The sequence below is a fragment of the Heterodontus francisci genome, chromosome 4 (genome assembly GCF_036365525.1).
Source record: "Heterodontus francisci isolate sHetFra1 chromosome 4, sHetFra1.hap1, whole genome shotgun sequence".
In the NCBI taxonomy this organism is placed as follows: Eukaryota; Metazoa; Chordata; class Chondrichthyes; order Heterodontiformes; family Heterodontidae; genus Heterodontus; species Heterodontus francisci.
The window spans coordinates 156,802,839-156,826,369 of NC_090374.1; the positions used below are offsets into that span (position 1 = coordinate 156,802,839).

Consider the following 23,531-nt stretch of genomic DNA (forward strand, 5'->3'; position numbering starts at 1 on the left):
CCTTTTCTGCCTTCACTTGGTCTTCGTGTAACAGGGTTGTAATTTTAAACTGTTTTTAGCTCCCCTTGTTGAATCCTTGTTCACTGCTTTCCAATTATAAGGCAAAGAAACTAGCACAACAGGTTCTCAATAAATTACACTTTTCTTTGAGCTTAAACTTAGTTAAAGCCTACAGATGTGTCCACACTAGCATGCATATGCCATACATGTACAAATAAGGAAGTAGGGGAAAAAAAAAAGTGGAAAACTTTGAGGCAATATCTGAAATTTGTTATGGTTCTTCGAGCTCATTTGTAGAGTCCTTGATTGTACACTTTTTTTTTTGGTTTCATTTATGGTGATGTGGGTGTTGCTGGCCAGCATTTATTGCCCATCCCTAATTGCCCTTGAAGGTGATGAGCTGCCTCCTTGAACCCTGCAGTCCTTGTGGGGTAGGGAAGCCTACAGTGCTGTTAAGAGTTGCAGGATTTTGACCAGTGATAGCAGAGAACAGCAATATAGTTTTTAGTCAATCTCATGTGGCTTGGAGGGGAACTTAGTCTCAACCACTTGCTGCCCTTGTCCTTCTAGGTGGTTGACTGCAGGTTTGGAAGGTGCTGTCTTCTGAGCCTTGGTGCATTGCTGCAGTGCATCCTGTAGATGGTATACACTGCTGCCACTGGGCATCAGTGGTGGAATGAGTGTTTGTGGATGGGGTGCTATTCAAGCAGGCTGCTTTGTCCTGGATGGTGTCAAGCTTCTTGAGTTATTGGAGCTGCACCCATGCAGGCAAGTGGAGAGTATTCCATCACACTCCTGACTTGTGCCTTGTAAATGAACAGTCTTGGTGGAGTCAGGTGAGTTACTCGTTGCAAGATTCCTAGTCTCTGACCTCTAGTTATGGTATTTATTTGGCTACTCCAGTTCAGTTACTGGTCAATAGTAACCCCCAGGATGTTAATGGGGGATTCAGTGATGGTAATGCCATTGAATGTCAAAGGGAGATGGTTGGATTCTCTATTGCTGGAGAGGGTCATTGCCTGGCACTTATGGCACAAATGTTACTTGCCGCATATCAGCCCAAGCCTGGATATAGTCCAGGTCTTGCTGCATTTCTACAGGCTGCTTCAGTATCTGAGGAGTTGTGAATAGTGAACATTGTGCAGTCATCAGTGAATATCCCCATTTCTAACCTTTTTTGACTTGAAGGAGTGTCATTGGGCCTAGGACACTACTCTGAGGTACTCCTGCAGTGATGTCCTGGATCTGAGATGATTAACCTCCAATAACCACAGCCATCTTCCTTTGCTAGGTATGACTCCAACCAGCAGTGTTTTTCCCAATTTCCCATTGACTTCAGTTTTGCTAGGGCTGCTGTTGCCATACTTGGTCAAATGCTGCCTTGATGTCCAGGGCAGTCACTCTCCCCCTCACCTCGAGTTCAGCTCTTTTGTCCATGTTTGAACCAAGTTTGTAATGAGGTCAGGAGCTGAGTGGCCCTGGCAGAACCGAAACTGAGCATCATTGAGCAGGTTATTGCGAAGTGAGTGCTGCTTGATCACTGACACCTTCCATCACTTTACTAATTGAAAGTAGGCTGAGGCATTAATGGCCAGGTTGGATTTGTCCTTTTTTTTTTTTACAGGACATACCTGGGCAACTTTCCACATGGCTGGTTAGGTGCCAGTGTTGTAGCTGTACTGGAACAGTTTGGTTAGGGGTGTGGCAAGTTGTGGAGCACAAGTCTTCAGTACTATTGCCGTAATATTGTCAGGACCCATCGCCTTGGCAGTGCGTTCAGCTATTTCATGATATTGGGAATGCAAAGTGAATTGGATGAAGACTGGCATCTATGATGGAGACTTCAGGAGGAGGCTGAGATGTCTCAACAACCCAGCACTTCTGGCTGAAGATTGTAAATGCTTCAGCCTTATCTTTTTTGCACTGATGTGCTGGGCTTCTTTCCCCTGTACCCACTCCGTTGCTCTTTTCCACACCCCACCCCCCCCCTTCCCCCTACACATTGAGGATGGGGTTATTTGTGGAGCCACCTTGTCTAGTTTACTTGTCCACCATTCATGACTGGGTGTGGCAGGACTGCAGAGCTTAGATCTGATCTGGTGGTTATGGGATCAGTTAACCATGTCTGTTGCATGCTGCCTATGCTATTTGGCATGCAAGTAGTCCTGGGTTGTAGCTTCACCGGGTTCATGCCTTTTGAGTTATACCTGGTGCTGCTCCTGTCATGCCCTCCTGCACTTTTTTCTACCAAGATTGGTAGAGTGGGAGATATGTCAGTCCAAGGTTAAAAGATTATGGTTGAGTACCATTTTGCTGACAGCCATAGTGCCTCATGGATGCCCAGGTTTGCATTGCTAGATCTGTTTGAAATTTATCCCATTTAGTGCACTGGTAGTGCTACACAACATGGGCATCAATGTGAAAGCAGGACTTTGTCTCCATGGACTGTGCCATGATCACTCTTACCCATACTGTCATGGGCAGATGCATCTGACTGGCAGATTGAGGACTAACCCTCTTAGTTCCCTCACTGCCTGCCACATACCCAGTCTAGCAGAAATGTCCCTTGGGATTCTGTTAGTGATGCTGCTGAGCCACTCTTGGCAATGGGCATTGAGGTCCCCCACCCAGAGTGCATTCTGCACCCTTGCCACCCTCAGTGTTGACCACCATTTAGAGGAAGCAGAGTACTGATCAGCTGAGGGTGGTAATAGTTTCCTTGCCCATGTTTGATCCTCTGGGTCTGTCTTACCAGAGGGACAGGACATACCTGGGGATGGTGATAGCAGTGTCTGGGATGTTTTCTGTAAAATGGTTTGTAGGACAGCTTTGCCAACTTCAGCACAAGCCCCCAGATCTTAAGACTTTGCAGGGTTGCTACTTGTTTCTAATGCCTAGGTTGACATTGGTCTGTCTGGCTGCTTTATTGACTTCATAGTGGTTGATACAACTGAGTGGCTTGCTAGCCCATTTCAGAGAACATGCAAGAGTCAACCATCTTTGTGGGTCTGGAGTTGCATGTAGGCCAATGGCCATTAGACTAGCTTTTAATTAAAAAAAAATAAAACTGGAATTAATTGAATTCAAATTCCACCTTCTGCAGTGGGATTTTTAACCCATGTCCTCTGAACAATACCTTTGGTCTTGGGCTATTAATCCAGTGGCAATACTACTGTTGGCCCCTGTCAGGGCCCAGTATTCTTGAATCTTGTTCACTGTAGGAGACTTTTCTGTCTTGTGTGTTTTTGGAGTTCTGTGAAAGATGGGAACAGACAGGCAGGAGAATCTACTTCAGTCCAGGAGCTTTCTGCAGCGTTTCTATCCAAACTGCCAAGCAGGTTAGTCATGTGACTAGCTCGTTTGACTGCATCTGTTTGGAGATTGTATTGGACCAGGGGATAGCTCTTTTGTTCCAAGCAGCTAGTGGGCAAAAATGTCTTTCCAGCCAGGGGCCTGGCAACCCCCTGTCACAGGCCTTCTCTTCCCAGCAACAATTTGAAATTTATCCATGTGGCAAAATTAATGTGCCTCCATCTTGGTAGATGGAGGGCCTGCATGACACTGACTGAGCAGAACTGACTATACAAACAATCTGTTCATGCCACAAAGTTTTACATGCCTGTAGGTGTCCTGGGCAGCTGTTTAATACTGGGGTTGGGCACTTCTATGTTACAGACCTAAATTGTTTAAGAACCCCCTGGGAAATTTTAGTTTCTGATCAGGACAGGTATTTGGCCTGCTTAAACTCCAGATTTCAGCTACCAACCAGTTTAAATTATTTTCAAAATGTCCCTCTGAACCAGCAGATGCAGAATGCTCTTGCAATAACCCTCAGCCAGGATTTAATTTGTGCTGATGAGGTAAGCAGCCAGACATTCACCTTTTAATGTGCATGAGATGAGGCCCAAGTCTCCATTTCAAGCTGCTCCCCCAGTTGGGGTGATTGCACTACTAGAATTTGCACTTCTTTGCATGCTAATAGTGCAATGTAATGCTCACTTTCTAGTGTAATTTTAGTGTTTTGTCTGGACTCTAGTGGCCTAGTTTCAAAGTCCATTTGTTAAAAATCTTTCTTGAAAGCTTGGTATGTAAGCACTTCAAACACTTTTGAAAGCTGTTTTTTAAATTGACATGAACAGGAATCTCTACCTGACTCATCCCTGCCATTCTCACTTATGAAAAGATTATTTTCTAGCAAATGGCTTGCTGTCATTGCAGGACAGCATATTGCACAAGATTTTTTTTGCAGATTTAGTTAAATCCAAACTCCTCATGATGACCTACTGATTTTAGGAATTGGGAACTGATTAAACAGTGCTGGTCATGTGAGAACACTAGTGCTACTTTGCTTAAATCTATTGTGTAGAGTGCTAAACTGCAGTTTTAATATTTACAGCACCATCCATTACTGTCCCAGAATGTAAATCAGACCAGTTTTTATAGTTAGTGTGGTTATGTATTGCTGAACTTGGTGCCTAACTAGGCACCAATGTATAGTTGTACTCTTGGTTTGGCTGCCTCTTAATATTTCACTTAGTTCTATCCCTAAAGTGATTAACTTTAAAACTTTTTTTTTCTCCTATTGGTAGATCACAATGTTATTGACAGTGTTCTTTTGGATGGCTCAGAATTCAAAGAAGTTCAAGCAGGCATTGAAGCTCAGTCTGTGTTTACGTATGGGGAGAGCATCCTGTTCTGGACAACAGTACATGATGGTAAATTACTAATTCCACTAATTCCTAATCTGGTTTGTGGCTTAAATCATAACACTAAACTCTTTTGACAGATTACACAAGGCTATGGTACACTATGATGGGGCAGAAGCAACAGTGGTTTGAAGTACAGCAGAAAATTGTTGGTCTGAAAGTGTACAGCAAACTGCAGCAACAAGGTCAGTTTCTAATTATTAACCGAATGGGTCAAAATCTTGAAGGGAGGATCTTGCAGCATGTATTGGACTTTTTTCCTGCATCCTTCAGTTCAAAATATTTTGCAACATAACATGGAGTGATCTGATGCAGCAAGATGAAGGCATCTGGACTCCTAATGAATGAAAAAAGAATTGAGATACTGGAGCAAGAGGGTGAATTAGCTGAACCCTTTTATCCAATTTAAGTCAACAATTCACTACATGCAAGAGTGACAGTTTATTCCTTTTTTTTTAGGCATTGGTAGGGGGAGTGGTTACTTGCACAATTAATTGCAACCAACTTTCTACAAGTTTGTTTATACACTAATTGTGTATTAAAGCCAAGGGAGAGCTGTTGTAAATCAATTAACAAATGCTAGATTTGAAATTCACTAACACTTAAACATTCTGTGCATAACAGCATTTGTTTATATAGCATCTTTGCAAAGCACTGGGACATGCTATGAGAAGTCAGTGAAGTACTTTTTCAAGTGTAGTCAACTTATGCAGGAAACAAAGCAGCCAATTTGTGCATGTGCTAATTTACTGCTTAACTATAGTCTCCCCTGGTTAATAAATTGAATATTGACTCTTCCAAGCACTTGAATATCTACTCTGCGGAGCAATGAGCATATCTCTTTGGATCAAAATTGCTGCATTTAAACCCCCAATGGGTTGCAGTGTTTCTACAATAGTCTGTGGCTCCTTTTTCCCAGATGTGGTTGTAACATTGACTCATTCTTTACAGGACACAATTTCTGTTCGGAGAAAAATGGTGGCTGCAACCATTTGTGTCTCGCATATCCAGGTGGCAGAACATGTAGATGTTCCACAGGATATCACCTTGTCAATGGCAGCAAGTGTGAAACCATACAGTGCCCACATCAGGCTTGGCAATGCCAAGATGGACTGAGCTGCATCTTGAGTGAGCAAGTGTGTGATGGTGAAAAACATTGTGCTGATGGATCAGACGAAATAGAGTGTAAGCTTTTAAACTTGTAATTCAGAATCTGCTCCAGAACTAAAAATTTAATAGCTTAGTGTATAATGCTTTTTCTTTCACAATTGGCCTCCTGTGCTGTTCAATTCCATTCAACACAGCCTCTTAAGGCTAAGCAATTGATTCCCTTTCCTGCTTCCTATAATCCAATTTTCTGTTCAAAATTGCTATTTAATCTGCTTCCACTACCCTTTCAGACAGTGAGTTATGATTTGGAATGCACTGCATATTTAAAATCTCCCCTCTGGTTCTTTTGTTAGAAATCTGTCATTTCTAATTCTCTAAAACATTAATTTTTGGCACGTCTGCCCCTGCAATAACCAGCCCAGTTCTACCATGTGGTCCTTTTTTTTTTCTTGCATACTACATGTGACATCTGCTTTTGTGGCTCCAAAGCTGGGTGAGAAGTGTGATCATCAATTATAGATCTAAAGAAATCAAAGCATTGACTTTTCAAATGGAAGATTGCAAGTGATTACCTTTTTTGATCAACATAAAATACCTTTTTCACTTATCTATACACATTCATCCAAGAGCTGGCTGGGAGTGACTGCATGGATGGGGAAGTTGACTGACATTACAAAATGCAACTGATAAATGAACTAGTATTCCCACAGATCAGTTGTATACCCACTGGCAGCAGTCTAGTAAACTTGCAGAAAATCGGTCCTCAAATGATAGTTTTGGTTTCAGTTCACTTTTTTTGCTGTGCCTGCATGAGATCCATGTTCTGGAAGCTGATTGCTCAAGACTGTTTGCAATCTAGAAGGGCTGGACTAGCCAGGGTAATTGTGAAGTACAAGAGCCTTTCACTGGTTTTTGATTAGTGCTCCATGTGAATTATCTTCAAAGCCAGATGTTTAAAGTAAGGGATAGCACTGGATATGCTTCATGGCAACAATGGGTTGTCTCAACCAAAGTGCTTTATACATCACTTGTAAACTGCAGCTGTTCTGACTAAATATTTTGCCAGTGATGCCTGGTGAAGAGCAAAATCATGAATGCAAAAATTAACTTGTTTTTGTTAGAAGTAATGTACAATCACAGCATTTGGAACCTTCTGTAGATGCTGGTCTGGTCTGTATACTGCTTGAGTGCAAACCATGTAACAACTTTTTGGCCTCTTGGCCGTAGGCTACTTGGTACTTCAATATACATGGTCACTTGTCTCCTGGTTGTGACCAGTTCATTAAACTATTTTAATTTTATGGTAGTGATGTGGTTAGCAGTTTAATATCTTTAAACTTTGGGTCCAACAGAGACCCAATTCTTGGTCCTATGTGTCCCTATATTGCAATCTAAAACCAAATATTTATTAGGCTGTTTTATTCATTGCCTTTTTTGGATCTGTATTGCATTCTTTTCCTCATGTTCTATCCTAATTCAAGTAACTTATTTCCACAGGTTATGGAACATGGAAGGAACCTGCATTGCCAACACACAATGTTCTCCCTAGTTCTTCAACTTTCAAAGTCTCTCCCTCCACTCAAGAATACTTAGCCACTTCAAAATGGCTTCCAATCACCGCTACATCCTATAAAGAAAGTAAACTCTCATCTCCCCGTGATCTAGATTCTGTTAAAACTACACCTGGTCATGGAGTCTCCCTGCAGCATGCTACTATTTTTGCTGCCACAGAAAATACTTCTACAGACCAAATAGGTGGTGATTTCAGTGCAACTGAAGGTGCTGGTAGATCCCTCTCCTGTACAGCTGAGATGTGCAATATGCATGGGAGGTGCTATATAGTCAATGATGTGATCACATGTAAATGTGAGGAGGGCTACACTGGAAAATTCTGCGAGGATCAAATGATGCCAGAAATGAGCCTTCTCTTTATTCTGGGAATATTTGTTGTAATACTGCTTGTTGTTGTTGGAATAATCATCTTTAAAAAGAGGAGAGCTGTGAAAAGGTTGGTGTTTAACTCCTTTAATCCATGTCAACTATTTTGGAATTTTCTAAATAGATAAATCTGTGGAAACAAATATTTGGGACTAGTCGACAATGAAAACCATTTGTACAGACGCTTCATTGCATGTATCAAAGCAAACTAAGACTTTTCAGATTGGTATCATCTAGCAATTCCTAAATTCCCAAGTCAATGACAGATAATTGGCAATTTATCCTTCAATCAACTTGAACCAATCCTATTCTCCAGGTGGGTTGGGTATATACCCAAGCCCCTATTGGATGTTAGACTCGGGAGTAAATATGTTTAAAAATAAAACTCTTCCAAGCTGAGCACTGGGCTAAAGGTAGACTTCCCATAAGTCCTAGCTAAAAGGTAATTGGCTGTTTCTACCTGCCCAGCATGATAATCAGGGTAGAAGACCAATAAATGGAAACATTCCTCCTTTGGCACTAGTGGGTTGAGGCAATCAAGAAAATGACTACTTTCCAGTATCCCACCCTTGAGATATTTGCAGCAGGAATTGACTTAAGTCATGTCAAATTGCATTTTTACTTTCTTAAAAGCTGAATCAGTTCTTTGGTAAATGTCAATGTATTTTTGATGCAGGAAAGCCAGAGCCAACTTACAACTGACTGAAACAGGACATGGGAGCCAGACCTTCAGGAATGAGGCTTTTGTAGAAGTCCGAGAGGTAATGTAAAGATGAGACCCACATACTATAAGTAGACATTAGGCAGTTTCATTTTAGTATTCCATTAGAATGGTTGGTTCTGAAACCTCTATTTGAAGCGGATCCCCTAGGCAGGATTTTTCCTGAAAGCTTCTGAACCCCATTGTTGCTCACTGCAGGCTTCTAATTCCCAATGGTCAAACTTTCAGCTTTTTTTCGTTCCCCAGTGGCCACTTAATGGTCAGGGTCACCATCCAATCAGAGGCTGTCCAGCTTGAGTAGATGGAGAGGAGTACTTCAAACTGGAGGTACCCTCTAACTTTAACTTTAAAGTTTGGTGCCAGGCCATCACTGGAAGGGAAACTCCCACAGTCCATTTCTTCTCTAGAGGGGGAAAAAAGCGAAGGAACTTGCTGCACCCACCCACCTGAGCTGAAAATCCAGTTCAATGTGCCAAATGTTTGAAGTCCCATTTACTTCAATACCCCTGCACTCAGGATTCCTTATCCAGTAACTCTTTTTCCCTCAAATGAAAATAATAGAGCTTCTCTGCTATAAGAGCTAACTCATTCCTCATAGTTAATAACAGCACTTGGTATTGGGACTTGTATACCATTGGCCCAGTGCTTTAGCTCTGCGAGAGCACTCTGCAACTATTCCCATTTTGTGCTCTTCCCATAGGTCTGTTTCCTTCAATATTTAAGGATAAATAGAATATTTGGAATTCTATGGCGTATTGCATCTTTCTGGTCTTTCTTTCTGAACAACTTATCTACTTTTACCTGATTTAACTTTTTGATTTTAAAAAACATTGTTTTAGGACCCTACCAAAAAAGTATTCATAATGAAAATTATGCACAGTTCATGTCCCCTTTTGCTTTCTCCCCTCCTGTGAGGGGATGTTTGACAGTATAGTTTACCTCTGGTATTATATGAATCTCTTGCCCTGCATTTGTTACTGTAGTGTTCCTATAACTGCATAGTATTTTCTATGGCCTAACCATTGTTTAAAAACCTGAATTTTTTTACTCAAGCTCTGCCCCAGTTTATAAAATCCAAATACTATTTGCTTTATCCATCTACATATGCTTTTGAGGAATTGTTCATTTTCAACCCCTGGTCTCCAAGATGCTGAGGAAAGCAGGGAGAATCAAATATACTTCCTGCAAATTTGAGTTGGCTTAATTAGCCAGCAAGTTCAGGGGTTTGAGGTAGTGAGTTGCGAATCTCCAAACTTGGTCAATTTACATCCCTTGCTTCTCATACCATCTAGCCTTTAGCATCCACATTTTTTTAGAACTTGCTAGATTTGTGCATTGAGATGAATGAAATCAACTTTCCTCCCTCAGGAAGAGAACAATTAATGCTCGCTCATACCTATTCCTGCAATCTTTTATCTCTATCTGATTTGACTTTAATTCACCCTCCTTGATCATTTTTTCTCTATCCTTAAATCTGAATTAAACTAAATGGTTTGCATTCACCAATTTTCCCCAGATTTCAAGATGCAGAGCCCATTTTTAATAACACTTAACATACAATGGTATCTGTTGCCTGCCAGTTTTGCTATTGTAAATGTTTGTGTATTAACTCCTGCTTGTTTTTTCTGTATCCAAGCTTGAAATTGGGCTCTGGATGCTCTGTCATTTTGTATATTCAAAAACTCAGATTTCTTTTGTTAGAGTATGGGGATAGTGTGGGATTGAGGTACAAACAATAACCATGTTGAATGCTCCTATTACACCAAGCTTTGATCAAAGCAGCTATTGGCCCAACACTTTTCATTAAAACCAATCTTTGGCCAAACCTTGCTCCCTTACTTCCCCTGTAGCTTACATTTGTTCAAGTCAAGCACCTTTTGATTTGTCTTTTTTTTTTCCACATTACACATTTTTCCATTCCTAGTGTTCATACTTTCTGTTGGCAAGGAACATGAATCTATCACACTGTTGATTCACTACTACTTTTTTGTCTTGTTTTTATATTGTGCATAACTAAATCTTATTGTCCTGCATATTCCATTTCCTTTTTGCATGAAATGTAGAAATTCCAAGCAACGAAAGTCACTTTTTTTTTAAAAAAAAAGTAATCTTGATGCGCTTAGTAATGTGCTGTCTTTTGGTGTCTAGCCAGAACTAACCACCAGGATATACTGTTTTCAGTTCAACCTAGGCAATTGCTACTGATGGAAGCATGATTTAATGGAATTTCGAAGAGAAGTATATGATTGGGAAGGGAGAATGGATTAAGCGTGTAGTATAAAATCTAAGAGCAAGGCATTCTAGTGTATAGCAAATGTATTTTTAGATTGAACACAGCAGTGTTACTAGACTAATTCAACCTCATTATTGCATCCTAGAGCTTCAATAAATTAGTGAGAAAAAGCTATCTTAATGGGAGAAGCTTCATTTCTACTACCTCAACATTTAAGACACTTTTTAATCCTAATTTCCTGATGAAAGGTCTCAGACTTGAAATGTTAACTCTTGATTTCTCAAAGGATGCCACCTGACCTGAGTATTTTTAACATTTTTATTATTTCCAGTGCCTGCAGTATCTTTTTGTCATGCACTGTCTTCTAGAATCTGACCTGTCATTTTTATTTGATTATCATCCCTTAATCATAGCCTACAGTAGGGGCATTGATGGCAGCTACTAACCTAATCTAGAGGTATTTTTGAGGGGCTTTTGCCAAGTTGTTCATTCAGAGATAGTTGCTTTTACAAGTTCATCTCTAGTTCCTTTTGCCTGTTTAAATGTCATGCTAGGATGCTTGGCCTCTTTTTTTTTTAATGGATATCTGAATAAGCATCCTTTAGGCATTCTAAACTAAACTTGCAAATAACTTCCTTCTGAAGTAAATTGCCTTCATTATAGAATTTACAAGATCTGAAGTGACAACTTATGTCTTTGTAGTCAGGATAGCTCATTACTTCAGCTAAGGTGGCACTTGAACAGTGCAATGTTTGAGTTATTCCCATGGTTAAGGTCACCATGAAATTTAGCCTGTGGGTCTTGTACAGATTACATTAAATGGCAAACGATAACTGGTTTGATGTCATGAGAGCACTTGCTTTTGAAGGGAACAGGTCCCACTTTTTTTTTATATTTCACTATCTTGGAACACAGTTGATGCATGTGTGCAACCCAAGTTGCTGCTCTTAATGTTTAGTCGTGCTCTTGCTCTCTCGCGCCACTGCTTTCCCTGTAGCCTTAATACAATCTTACATTTATCTGGAATGACTATGGCTTATGTCTTTTTTTTTTTCTTCCCCAATCTGCCAAATCCAGTTTCAGCACAGCCACCTGGGTTTTCCATTGTTCCCAGGTGTCAGCAGATGCCATGCATATTTGCATTCTCAATCACTGACTCCTTGTTTATGATCCATAAGCCTGGGAGGGTGAAACTCATTGTACAGATGTTATACCCCTGCAGTCTGTTTTTCCAAAACTCTTTGATCTGTGTTCTGCTGGCTTGGTAACCACAATTTCTAGCTTATCCTTAAGCAGTTGATATGAAGTCACCTGACTCCATTTTGAGCTTTTAAAGATCAGTTTTTTAAAACTTGTTACAAAGTTAGCCCAGCATTCATAATTTTTTTTTTTTTTTTTGCAGGAACCACAGACATCCAGCTGAAGCCTACAGAACCTTTTTTTAAATCCAGTCTTGTAGATTACATAATTGCATTTTAGCTGAAATAAACAGTTGCAACTTATCCTTTTGTTTCAGCTACAATTACTGTTAAACTGCACCTTAACCCTGGAGCAGTTCTTTATCTTTATTGAAATCAAACTATTGGGACAAAAATTCATGGCAAGGAGCAGTTCATGTATCTCGAGGCATTAACCCTCACTGAACAATCCAATCTATCTTGGAGCAGGTGCTTTAGTGTATAATTCACCTCCAATTTTGAAAACAGACAAATTTGACAATCAAATTTTAAGAATTTACAAACACATGGACACAATAGGGAATGTTGTCTAGACGAGAATTTGTTTTCTTTTTTGTTCCATTGAAACCCAGCTGTTTCAATTCTATTGGTTGTGCTTCCTGAAAGGGACATGTACATTTAAGGTACTGGGCTAATCTAATGTTATCTTAATCAGTTTACTTGAGTGTCAAATTCAACTAATTGTTTTTAATTTAGACTCCATTCAATTAGACCACTTGTCAGTTATATTAGTGGTGCTCTTCAAAAGAGGCATGCACTCATGGCACCACTGCTCAAGTGAGACTAAGGCAATTTGACTTTTTTATTTCAATTAAACTAGACCAAACTTAATGCCACCATTCAGTACATGCATTACTTAAGTTGGGATGCCAGTAATGGAAAAGTGCATTCTGTTAGAATATTCAAACTATTTTTCTAATTTCAGCTTTGAGCTAAACAACAAAGCAGTTGTCTTGGCTTGAAGTTATTTGGTTCAGGGAATCAAGCAATATAGACCCTTCAAATTTTAAGCAAATGGCTCTTAACAGACCCCTCCTGCCTTTTTGGCCATTCTGACTTCTCATTAGCTTGTCCTTTTTTTTTCACCCTTGTCTGTTCTGCCATTTTATTAGATCATGGTTGATTGATAACTCTCCTCATTTACCTGCCTTTGATCTATATTCCTTGGTCTCCTTGCCCAATTCTAATTAACACAGCAACCTTTTTACTACATTTTATTTTTACATTATCTTGGTTTAATCTTTATTGAGGTAACTTATCCATTTCTCCATACAGTAATGTTGCAACAAATTGCTCAGAATAAGCTGCACCCTTGTGCAAAAATAAAGCCTAATACTCTGTATAGGCTGCACCTTGGCAGCAGTAACTAGAAACACATCAGTCTTTTGTGCTCATGACTGTCAAATTCTACATTTACATGAATGACACTCTTCTCACCACCCACTGTTTTTTGACATGCAACTTATCCAACATCCATTACCATGAGCAGAAATATTTACAAAATTTTGGAAGACTAAAACCACTCTAATCCCTGTTGCAATCTCTTCCTAAGAAGACTCCACCCCTTGTCCTGTTGACTAGTTCAGTTCTGCTCTATTTGCAACTTCATTCTATTTGATCCTGAGTTGAGCTCTTCTCCCTGCCTACTTGTATTGCTAACATCACCCATTTCTGTTCATTTTTTGCTGCATCCCTCATCTATGCCCTTGCCTCTAGACTGGACTATTCCAACATGTGCCTGGCCATCCTCCCTCCTTTCTCACTTCTTTCATGGGATGAGTGTCATTGGCAAGGCCCACATGTGTTGCCCATCCCCAATTGCCCTTGTGTAGTGAGCTGCTGCAGTCCATGTGATGTACATGCACCCACAGTGCTGTTAGGAAGAGTGTTTGAGGTTTTTGACCCAGCAACAGTGATGGAACAGTTATTAGTTCCAAGTCAATATACTGTGTGGCTTGGGGTAACCTGCAGGTGGTCCCATGCATCAGTCTTCCTAGATGGTTGAGGTCACCAGTTTGGAAGGTGCTGTCAAAGGAGGCTTGAGTTGCTACAGTGCATCTTGTAGATGGTAAACACTGTTGCTGTGTTGGTAGATAGGTGCAGATCAAGCAGGCTGCTTTGTCCTGTGAGGTTGAAGTGCTGGAGCTGACTCATCAGGCAAGTGGGAAATATTCCAACTCGATCCTGACTTCTACCTTTTTGTAGATGGTGGAGTTGGGTGAGTTACTCACTACAGAATTGCCAGTCTCTAGCCTTATATAGTGCTGTGTAGCAACTTCACTAGGTTGGCACCTCTTTTTTTTTTTTTTAGGTATGTTCCTGGTATGCTATCCTGCCCTCACTAAACCCTGAGGGATATGCTGTGGCTAGGTTAGATTCAGATTGAATTAATGCTGTTCATCCTTGAGGTGTTGGCCAAGTTTTGAGTAGCTAAATCCATTCTGAATCTCATTTTGGAATGTGGTAACAGTGAAGATGGGACTTCATCTCTAAGGACCTATACAGTGGTCATTACCAATGCTGCCATGGATGGATAGAAATGCTTCAGGTAGATTGAGGGCAAGCTCAAGGAACTTTTCCTGTCTTGGTGATCTCCCCATCTGCCAAACTCCCAGTCTGGCTGACATGTCCTTCAGGACTTGGCCAACAGTGGTACTACACTACACCTGGTGGACACTGAAGTCCCCCACCAGAAGTACATTGTGTTTTTTCGACCTGTGGTGCTGTTTCTGTGGTGTTCAACATGGTGTACTGATTCATCAGTAAGGAAGATGGTAGGTGGAATCAGCAGGAGGTTTCCTTGCCCATCTTTGGCCTGATGGCAAGAGTTTATGGGTTCTGGGGTCAGAGGACTCCCAAGGATGCTCCCTCCTGTTTGTACATTCCACCACCTTGGGTGGACCTGCCCTGCCAATGGGACAGGACATACTGAGGAGTGATGGAGTCTGAGACATTGGTTGTAAGGTGTGCAACAGTCAGGCTGTTACATGACTGATCTGTGGGGGAGCCCTCCCAATGTTGGTACAAGCCCCAAACAGGCATGGAGGACTTGGCAGGTCAGTTGGGCATGGTGTGCCTTAATGCCAAGATCACTGCTGTGTGGTGCATCCTGTTTTCAATTTTCTTGTGCTTTGGTACAACTCCGTGCTTGGGCCATAAGGCAGTAAAGTCATCACATGTAGGCTGCATTTGATTTTATGGAGGATCAGCTTTCAGCTACAGTCAAGGGCACTGTGGACCTGTTTCTTGGAGAAGTCACTGGTGCAAAATTTACATGAAAGGGATGATCCTGTGCTTCCAGCAGGATTGCTATGATCTGGGATATGTTAAGAATCTAGCTATAAGATCATAGCCCCTGTTCTGTGGCATTTTGCAGTCAATGTTAATCCAGAACTCTTCAATAGGAATATAAAGTTATCTAAGAATTAGCAACTTTAATTCCTTTTTAAGTTGGCTTAGGAGGAGCAAACTCTGAATCAAAGCACTCTTAATTATTAGCTGCATAAGTACGTTGGGAGCAATTATGAAGAGGAAAAGGCTTAACAGCTGATGGCAGAGGATGGTGGGACCTGTGTGCCAATGTGTCCAGTCCACATTGGCAGCTCTGCTTCAATCCAGGGCTCAAAAGGTGTTGAATCCTTGAAAAATGCTTATTATCTGCAGGACCCCATGCATCACCTGATTAGAAACAAATGTTAACCAACATCTCAAGTAATCAGATTGAAAGATTGCTCTGCTTAGTTCATCGGACTGCAAACAAGTCAGCTGGGCCCAAACTATTTTTTCTATGCAGTTAATGGTTTTTGAAGTACTTTGAAAAGGTATAATCCAACCATTTCAAATAAAGTAGTCTTTTGAAATTTCAAGTTAATACTATTTATTTCCATGTAGTGCTTTCTACTGCTATGCTTAGCTCCTACCTGCCAGGAATAATGTACATCAATTTTGGTATGAATGATTTTTAACCTGTGACTGGAGTGAAAAAGGACTTGTTAAAACAATCAGCTGTGGCTGGGAAAGAAAGTTGCATATGAACAGATGGTGATTGGAAGGACAAAGGATCGTTGCCTGACCCATTCAACCCACAATGGACCTTGATCACCAGGTATTGTGTAAGATGAGCATTCCAGGCCCGACTAAGATGATACAATCCAGAGCCAAGATGTGGTCAGACCAGTTAGTCACATGACTGACCTGCTTGGCAACCTGGAGTTTTTTGAATTGTACAGGTTGAATTGAGTGTCTGCTCCTGGACTTTCCTGTCTGCTCCCATCTCTTAAGCCACTGAAGGCATGTGAACTCAAAGTCTCCTACAACAAACCAGGTTCAAGAATAATACTGCACCCCAATAAAATAAGATCTACCTACAATCAATAACTCTGCAGGGAGCTTGAAGAACCATAACAAAAACTCTTCTAACATTGCCTCAAACTTTCGCAATTTTTTCTTTTTCTGTCTATTTGCATATCCGTTGTGTGGGCATGTCCTGTAGCTGTAAACGTTAGAGTTAATTTCAACTTTCTTTAACTGTAAGAAAGCCTGTTTGATCTCATTACTTTGCCTTCTAATTGGAAAGCAGTGAAAAAGGATTCAGCAAGCGGGTGCTAAAACAGTGTTTAAAATTCAACCCTATTATAAGACCAGGTGAAGGCTAGAAAGGGAACCCTAGATGTCTTTCTTACCTGGTCATAACAGAAATTTGGGTGCTAGTGTCCAAAATTTTACCCACAAAGTAGCAAAATTGGAAGTGGGAAGCCAAATTGTTCCAAGTCAAAAAGCAAGATTTCAATAGTAGCATGTCTGTAACTAAGCTAGTAGCTCTCCAATCCAGGGTGAAGTAACTTCGGATAAGTTTAAAAACACTGTCCATGGGGGAGTTGAGGAAAATGCATGAGTAGTGTGGAATCAGTCTGGTGGAGCAAGGACGTCTGAGCTCCTAAAGCTAGTGTCCAACCATTTTTTCCCTTCTGCCTGAAGAAGCAGAAACCGCATTAGAAGTAAATCCAGACTGGGTATTGCTAGTTCTTCTTTCTTTTGGGCCTCCTTATCTCGAGAGACAATGGATACGCGCCTGGAGGTGGTCAGTGGTTTGTGAAGCAGCGCCTGGAGTGGCTATAAAGGCCAATTCTGGAGTGACAGGCTCTTCCACAGGTGCTGCAGAGAAATTTGTTTGTTGGGGCTGTTGCACAGTTGGCTCTCCCCTTGCGCCTCTGTCTTTTTTCCTGCCAACTACTAAGTCTCTTCGACTCGCCACAATTTAGCCCTGTCTTTATGGCTGCCCGCCAGCTCTGGCGAATGCTGGCAACTGACTCCCACGACTTGTGATCAATGTCACACGATTTCATGTCGCGTTTGCAGACGTCTTTATAACGGAGACATGGACGGCCGGTGGGTCTGATACCAGTGGCGAGCTCGCTGTACAATGTGTCTTTGGGGATCCTGCCATCTTCCATGCGGCTCACATGGCCAAGCCATCTCAAGCGCCGCTGACTCAGTAGTGTGTATAAGCTGGGGATGTTGGCCGCTTCAAGGACTTCTGTGTTGGAGATATAGTCCTGCCACCTGATGCCAAGTATTCTCCGAAGGCAGCGAAGATGGAATGAATTGAGACGTCGCTCTTGGCTGGCATACGTTGTCCAGGCCTCGCTGCCGTAGAGCAAGGTACTGAGGACACAGGCCTGATACACTCGGACTTTTGTGTTCCGTGTCAGTGCGCCATTTTCCCACACTCTCTTGGCCAGTCTGAACATAGCAGTGGAAGCCTTACCCATGCGCTTGTTGATTTCTGCAAACCCTAACAGAAAATCCGGAGCGGAACCCCGTAGGCGGTCATGTGTCACCTTTGGCATGTTTCCGGCAGTTCCTGCAGCCATACTGGTGCCAAACGTCGTGTCCTGCACTCCTTTGGACCCCACCAGAAAGGCCGAGAGGGGGGTTTTGACGACTGGGCAACTCTCAACCTCCATAAATTTGCCCAGGCATGCGCCATGGAGAGGTCACTCCATAGTTGCCTCACAGCGACTGAAACAACACGGAAGGCAGCAGTTACGGGTTATAAGTCCAGATAAATTGGCGTAGAAACTGGGCGCCACGGGTTGCCTTTGTCGGTGGGAGAGGTCATTGCACCTCACTGGACAGCTACCGCCCGCCTCAAACCGGGCAGCCCCCGGTCAATAAGGTTCTGTCCCGCCACAGTCTGCCTGCTTCAATGGGTGCTTGGAGCTCAGGGTCATTGCCCGAAAGGTGGACTGATACACCGCACCAAACAACATGAAAAAAGGAAAGAAGGTACCAGCCCTTCGCTTTGCAAGCTGGAACGTCAGAACTATGTGTCCTGGCCTGTCGGAAGACCTTACACAAATCAACGATTCTCGGAAGACCGCCATCATTAACAACGAGCTCAGTAGACTCAATGTGGACATTGCAGCACTTCAGGAGACTCGCCTCCCCGCGAGTGGCTCTCTAGCAGAGCAAGACTACACCTTCTTCTGGCAGGGCAGGGATCCTGAAGAACCAAGACAGCATGGAGTGGGCTTCGCCATCAGAAACTCCTTGCTCAGCATGATAGAGCCTCCCTCAAATGGCTCGGAACGCATACTGTCCATCCGACTGCTCACCACCTCTGGTCCAGTACACCTACTCAGCATCTGTGCTCCAACACTCTGTTCCGCACCTGAAGCTAAAGACCAGTTCTATGAACAACTCCATAACATCATTAGCAGCATCCCCAACACCGAACACCTATTCCTGCTGGGGGACTTTAATGCCAGGGTTGGGGCCGACCATGACTCATGGCCCTCCTGCCTTGGGCGCTATGGCGTTGGAAGGATGAATGAGAACGGGCAGAGACTGCTTGAGTTGTGTACCTATCATAACCTCTGCATCACCAACTCGTTCTTTCACACTAAACCCTGTCACCAGGTTTCATGGAGGCACCCAAGATCACGTCGTTGGCACCAGCTAGACCTCATTGTCACAAGGCGAGCCGCCTTAAACAGTGTTCAAATCACACGCAGCTTCCACAGTGCGGACTGCGACACCGACCACTCCCTGGTGTGCAGCAAGGTTAGACTCAGACCAAAGAAGTTGCATCATTCCAAGCAGAAGGGCCACCCGCGCATCAACACGAGCAGAATTTCTCACCCACAGCTGTTACAAAAATTTCTAAATTCACTTGTAACAGCCCTTCAAAACACTCCCACAGGGGATGCTGAGACCAAGTGGGCCCACATCAGAGACGCCATCTATGAGTCAGCTTTGACCACCTACGGCAAAAGTGCGAAGAGAAATGCAGACTGGTTTCAATCTCATAATGAAGAGCTGGAACCTGTCATAGCCGCTAAGCGCATTGCACTTTTGAACTACAAGAAAGCCCCCAGCGATTTAACATCCGCAGCACTTAAAGCAGCCAGAAGTACTGCACAAAGAACAGCTAGGCGTTGCGCAAACGACTACTGGCAACACCTATGCAGTCATATTCAGCTGGCCTCAGACACCGGAAACATCAGAGGAATGTATGATGGCATGAAGAGAGCTCTTGGGCCAACCATCAAGAAGATCACCCCCCTCAAATCTAAATCGGGGGACATAATCACTGACCAACGCAAACAGATGGACCGCTGGGTTGAGCACTACCTAGAACTGTACTCCAGGGAGAATGCTGTCACTGAGACTGCCCTCAATGCAGCCCAGCCTCTACCAGTCATGGATGAGCTGGACATACAGCCAACCAAATCGGAACTCAGTGATGCCATTGATTCCCTAGCCAGCGGAAAAGCCCCTGGGAAGGACAGCATTACCCCTGAAATAATCAAGAGTGCCAAGCCTGCTATACTCTCAGCACTACATGAACTGCTATGCCTGTGCTGGGACGAGGGAGCAGTACCCCAGGACATGCGCGATGCCAACATCATCACCCTCTATAAAAACAAAGGTGACCGCGGTGACTGCAACAACTACCGTGGAATCTCCCTGCTCAGCATAGTGGGGAAAGTCTTTGCTCGAGTCGCTCTGAACAGGCTCCAGAAGCTGGCCGAGCGCGTCTACCCTGAGGCACAGTGTGGCTTTCGTGCAGAGAGATCGACTATTGACATGCTGTTCTCCCTTCGTCAGATACAGGAGAAATGCCGTGAACAACAGATGCCCCTCTACATTGCTTTCATTGATCTCACCAAAGCCTTTGACCTCGTCAGCAGACGTGGTCTCTTCAGACTACTAGAAAAGATCGGATGTCCACCAAAGCTACTAAGTATCATCACCTCATTCCATGACAATATGAAAGGCACAATTCAACATGGTGGCTCCTCATCAGAGCCCTTTCCTATCCTGAGTGGTGTGAAACAGGGCTGTGTTCTCGCACCCACACTTTTTGGGATTTTCTTCTCCCTGCTGCTTTCACATGCGTTCAAATCCTCTGAAGAAGGAATTTTCCTCCACACAAGGTCAGGGGGCAGGTTGTTCAACCTTGCCCGTCTAAGAGCGAAGTCCAAAGTACAGAAAGTCCTCATCAGAGAACTCCTCTTTGCTGACGATGCTGCTTTAACATCTCACACTGAAGAATGCCTGCAGAGTCTCATCGACAGGTTTGCGTCTGCCTGCAATGAATTTGGCCTAACCATCAGCCTCAAGAAAACGAACATCATGGGGCAGGATGTCAGAAATGCTCCATCCATCAATATTGGCGACCACGCTCTGGAAGTGGTTCAAGAGTTCACCTACCTAGGCTCAACTATCACCAGTAACCTGTCTCTAGATGCAGAAATTGCTAGTAACACTACAATTGGAACAGAGGAAACTTAAATTAGAGGACAGGGAGAAAGAAAGTGCCTTCTAGAAGGAATGGGAAGAAAATGAAAGGCAGGTGAGAGAATGAATGTTCTGGAAGGAATGTGAAGAAAGAGAGCTGAAGTGGCTTGAGTTAACTTGGGGTGACAGTAACCCCAGTGAAAGGACAGCCAATGTGGAAGAATGTAAATCAGGCTGGGTACAAAATTATTAAAACTAGCTTAACCAATTCCAAGATTCATAGAGGATGTAGAAGCCTTTTTTGTGTCCTTTGAGAAACTGGCAAGGCAGCAAAAATGGCCAGCTGTGACCTGGCCTCTTTTACTGAAAAGCAAGCTAATTAGAAAAGCCCATGAGGTGTGTTCCCTGTTGCCAGATGAGTGTTCATCAAATCATGAGCTGACAAAGAATGCTATCCTCGGGCCATATCCGTACCCGAAGCCTATCGCCAAAAGTTTAGAACCCTCCAAGAAGCAATCTAATCAAACTTATCTGGAGTTTGAAAGAAGTAAGTAACTGGCTTTTGACCTTTGGCTGAGGGCTCTTAAAGTACAGGTCGGCAATGAAAATCTCAAAAAAAAATTAAGGGAATTTAAAAATTTCTCTTGCTCTCCATAAAGACACATGCAGAGGAACAGTGGGTTCAGAAAGACCGGTAAGCTGAGTTTGCTTTGATTTATAAGCTGGTTTCACAGAGAACCTTTCCTAATTGCCCCCATACATCTGAAAATTAAAAGGGGTGGGAAGGTGATAAGAGCCCAAGCAGTCCTAGGGAAGCAGGAGACATGATTGGGTGGGAGGTTTTCCCAAGCCAAAAAGGAAGGTGCTTTGAGCAGGAAGAGCGAGATCTGTGTGCTTCCATTGTAATAAAGCAAGGCATTTAAAAGCTGACTGGAAACAAAAGGGAAAACCTTTAGGATTAATCAGGGCACACCTGTTCAGTGAAGAAGTGAACCTGATGGAAAGCACAGCAGAACAAGCTGTGGCTTTAGAAGCATAGAACTGTAGAAAAATTATAGCACAGAATGAGGCCATTCAGCCTGCCATGTTCGTGGCAGCTGAAAAACTAGTTGCCCAATCTTATTTCACCTTCCAGCACCTGGTCCATTGCCTCGCCGGTTACAGCACTTCAGGTGCATGTCCAAATATGTTTCAAAAGCATTGAGGGTTCATGCCTCCAGCCGCATTCCTGGCAGTGAATTCCAGACACCCACCACCCTATGCGTGAATAAGTCTGTCCTCGTGTCCCCTCTAATCACCTTAAATCTGTGCCCCCTGGTAATTAACCTCCCCACTAGGGGAAACTGGTCCTTCCTGTCTACTCTTTCTAGGCCCTTCATAATTTTGTACACCTCAATTAAGTCACTCCCTCAGCCTCCTCTGTTCCAAGAAGAACAACCCTAGCCTATCCAATCTTTGCTCAAAGCTGCAATTTTCAAGCCCTGGCAACATTCTTGTAAATCTCCTCTGCGCACTCTCCAGCGCAATTATGTCCTTCCTGTAATATGGCAACCAGAACTGTATGCAATACTCCAACTGTGGCTGAACCAGCATTTTGTACAGTTCTAGCATTACATCCTGCTCTTGTATTCTATACCTCGGACAATAAAGGAAAGCACTCCATATGTCATCACACTTTACCTGTCCTGCCACCTTCAGGGACCTCTGGACATGCACTCCAAGGTCCCTCACTTCTTCTACCCCTCTCAATAACCTCCAGTCTATTGCGTATTCCCTTGCTTTATTTGCCCTCCCCAAGTGTATTACCTCACACTTCTCCGGATTGAATTCTATTTGCCACATTTCTGCCCACTCAACAAAACCATTGATATCATTCTGGAGTCTACAGCCATCATCTTTACCATCAACTACATGACCAATTTTTGTGTTATCAGCAAATTTCCCAATCATGCCTCCCACATTTAAGTCCAAATCATTAATATATACCACAAACAGCTAGGGACCCAACACTCGGTCCTGTGGAACACCACTGGAAACCGCTTTCCATTCACAAAAACATCCATTGGCTACTACCCTTTGCTTCCTGTCACTGAGCCAATTTTGGATCCAGCCCCCCACATTCCCCTGTATCCCACGGGCTTTCATTTTACTGGCCAGTCTGCCTTGGGGGACCTTGTCAAATGCCTTACTAAAATCTATGTAGATCACATCCAGTGCACTACCCTCAACAATCCTCCTTGTTACTTCCTCAAAGAATTCAATTAAGTTAGTAAGGCATGACCTTCCCTTAACAAATCCATGCTGACTATCCCTGATCAGTACATGCCTTTCTAAGTGGCATTTTATCCTGTCCCTCAGAAATAATTCTAATAATTTACCCACCACCGAGGTCAGACTGACCAGCCTATAACTTTTTGGCCTATCCCTCGCACCCTTTTTAAACAATGGTATAATGTTCGCAGATCTCCAATCCTCTGGCACATCACTCGTATCCAATGAGGATTTGAAGATGATCCTCAGCGTATCTGTTATTTCCTCCCTGACTTCCTTTAACAACCTGGAATGCAATCCATCTGGCCTTGGCGATTTATCCACTTTCAAGGATGTCGGACCCTCTAGTACTTCCTCTCTCATTATGCTATTTGTATCTAATAGTTCACACTCCTCCTCCTTTACTACAATGTCTACATCATCCCTCTCCTTTGTGAAGACAAAGGCAAAAAACTCATTAAGAACCCTGCCCACGTCATCTGCATCCACGTGCAAGTTCCCTCGTACATCTCTGACAGGTCCTACCCTTTCCTTGGTTATCCTCTTGCTCTTAATGTACTGATAAAACA

At 42.9% G+C, this 23,531-nt stretch overlaps 1 protein-coding gene across 4 annotated transcripts in view; it reads left to right on the plus strand.

Moving 5' to 3' along the window:
* Positions 1 to 12,199, plus strand: part of LOC137369344 (low-density lipoprotein receptor-related protein 4-like) — a 50,930-nt gene extending 38,731 nt beyond the window's left edge. For 3 of the 4 annotated variants that reach the window (XM_068030416.1, XM_068030417.1, XM_068030419.1), the window contains 6 exons: positions 4,590 to 4,715; positions 4,787 to 4,891; positions 5,658 to 5,891; positions 7,314 to 7,824; positions 8,431 to 8,515; positions 12,111 to 12,199. In XM_068030416.1, the coding sequence (XP_067886517.1) occupies positions 4,590 to 4,715; positions 4,787 to 4,891; positions 5,658 to 5,891; positions 7,314 to 7,824; positions 8,431 to 8,515; positions 12,111 to 12,131 (1,082 nt within the window). In that variant the 3' untranslated portion in view covers positions 12,132 to 12,199. The remainder of the gene's footprint in view (positions 1 to 4,589; positions 4,716 to 4,786; positions 4,892 to 5,657; positions 5,892 to 7,313; positions 7,825 to 8,430; positions 8,516 to 12,110) is intronic. The other variant, XM_068030418.1, reaches the window with a different exon arrangement.
* The last annotated feature ends 11,332 nt before the right edge of the window (positions 12,200 to 23,531 follow it).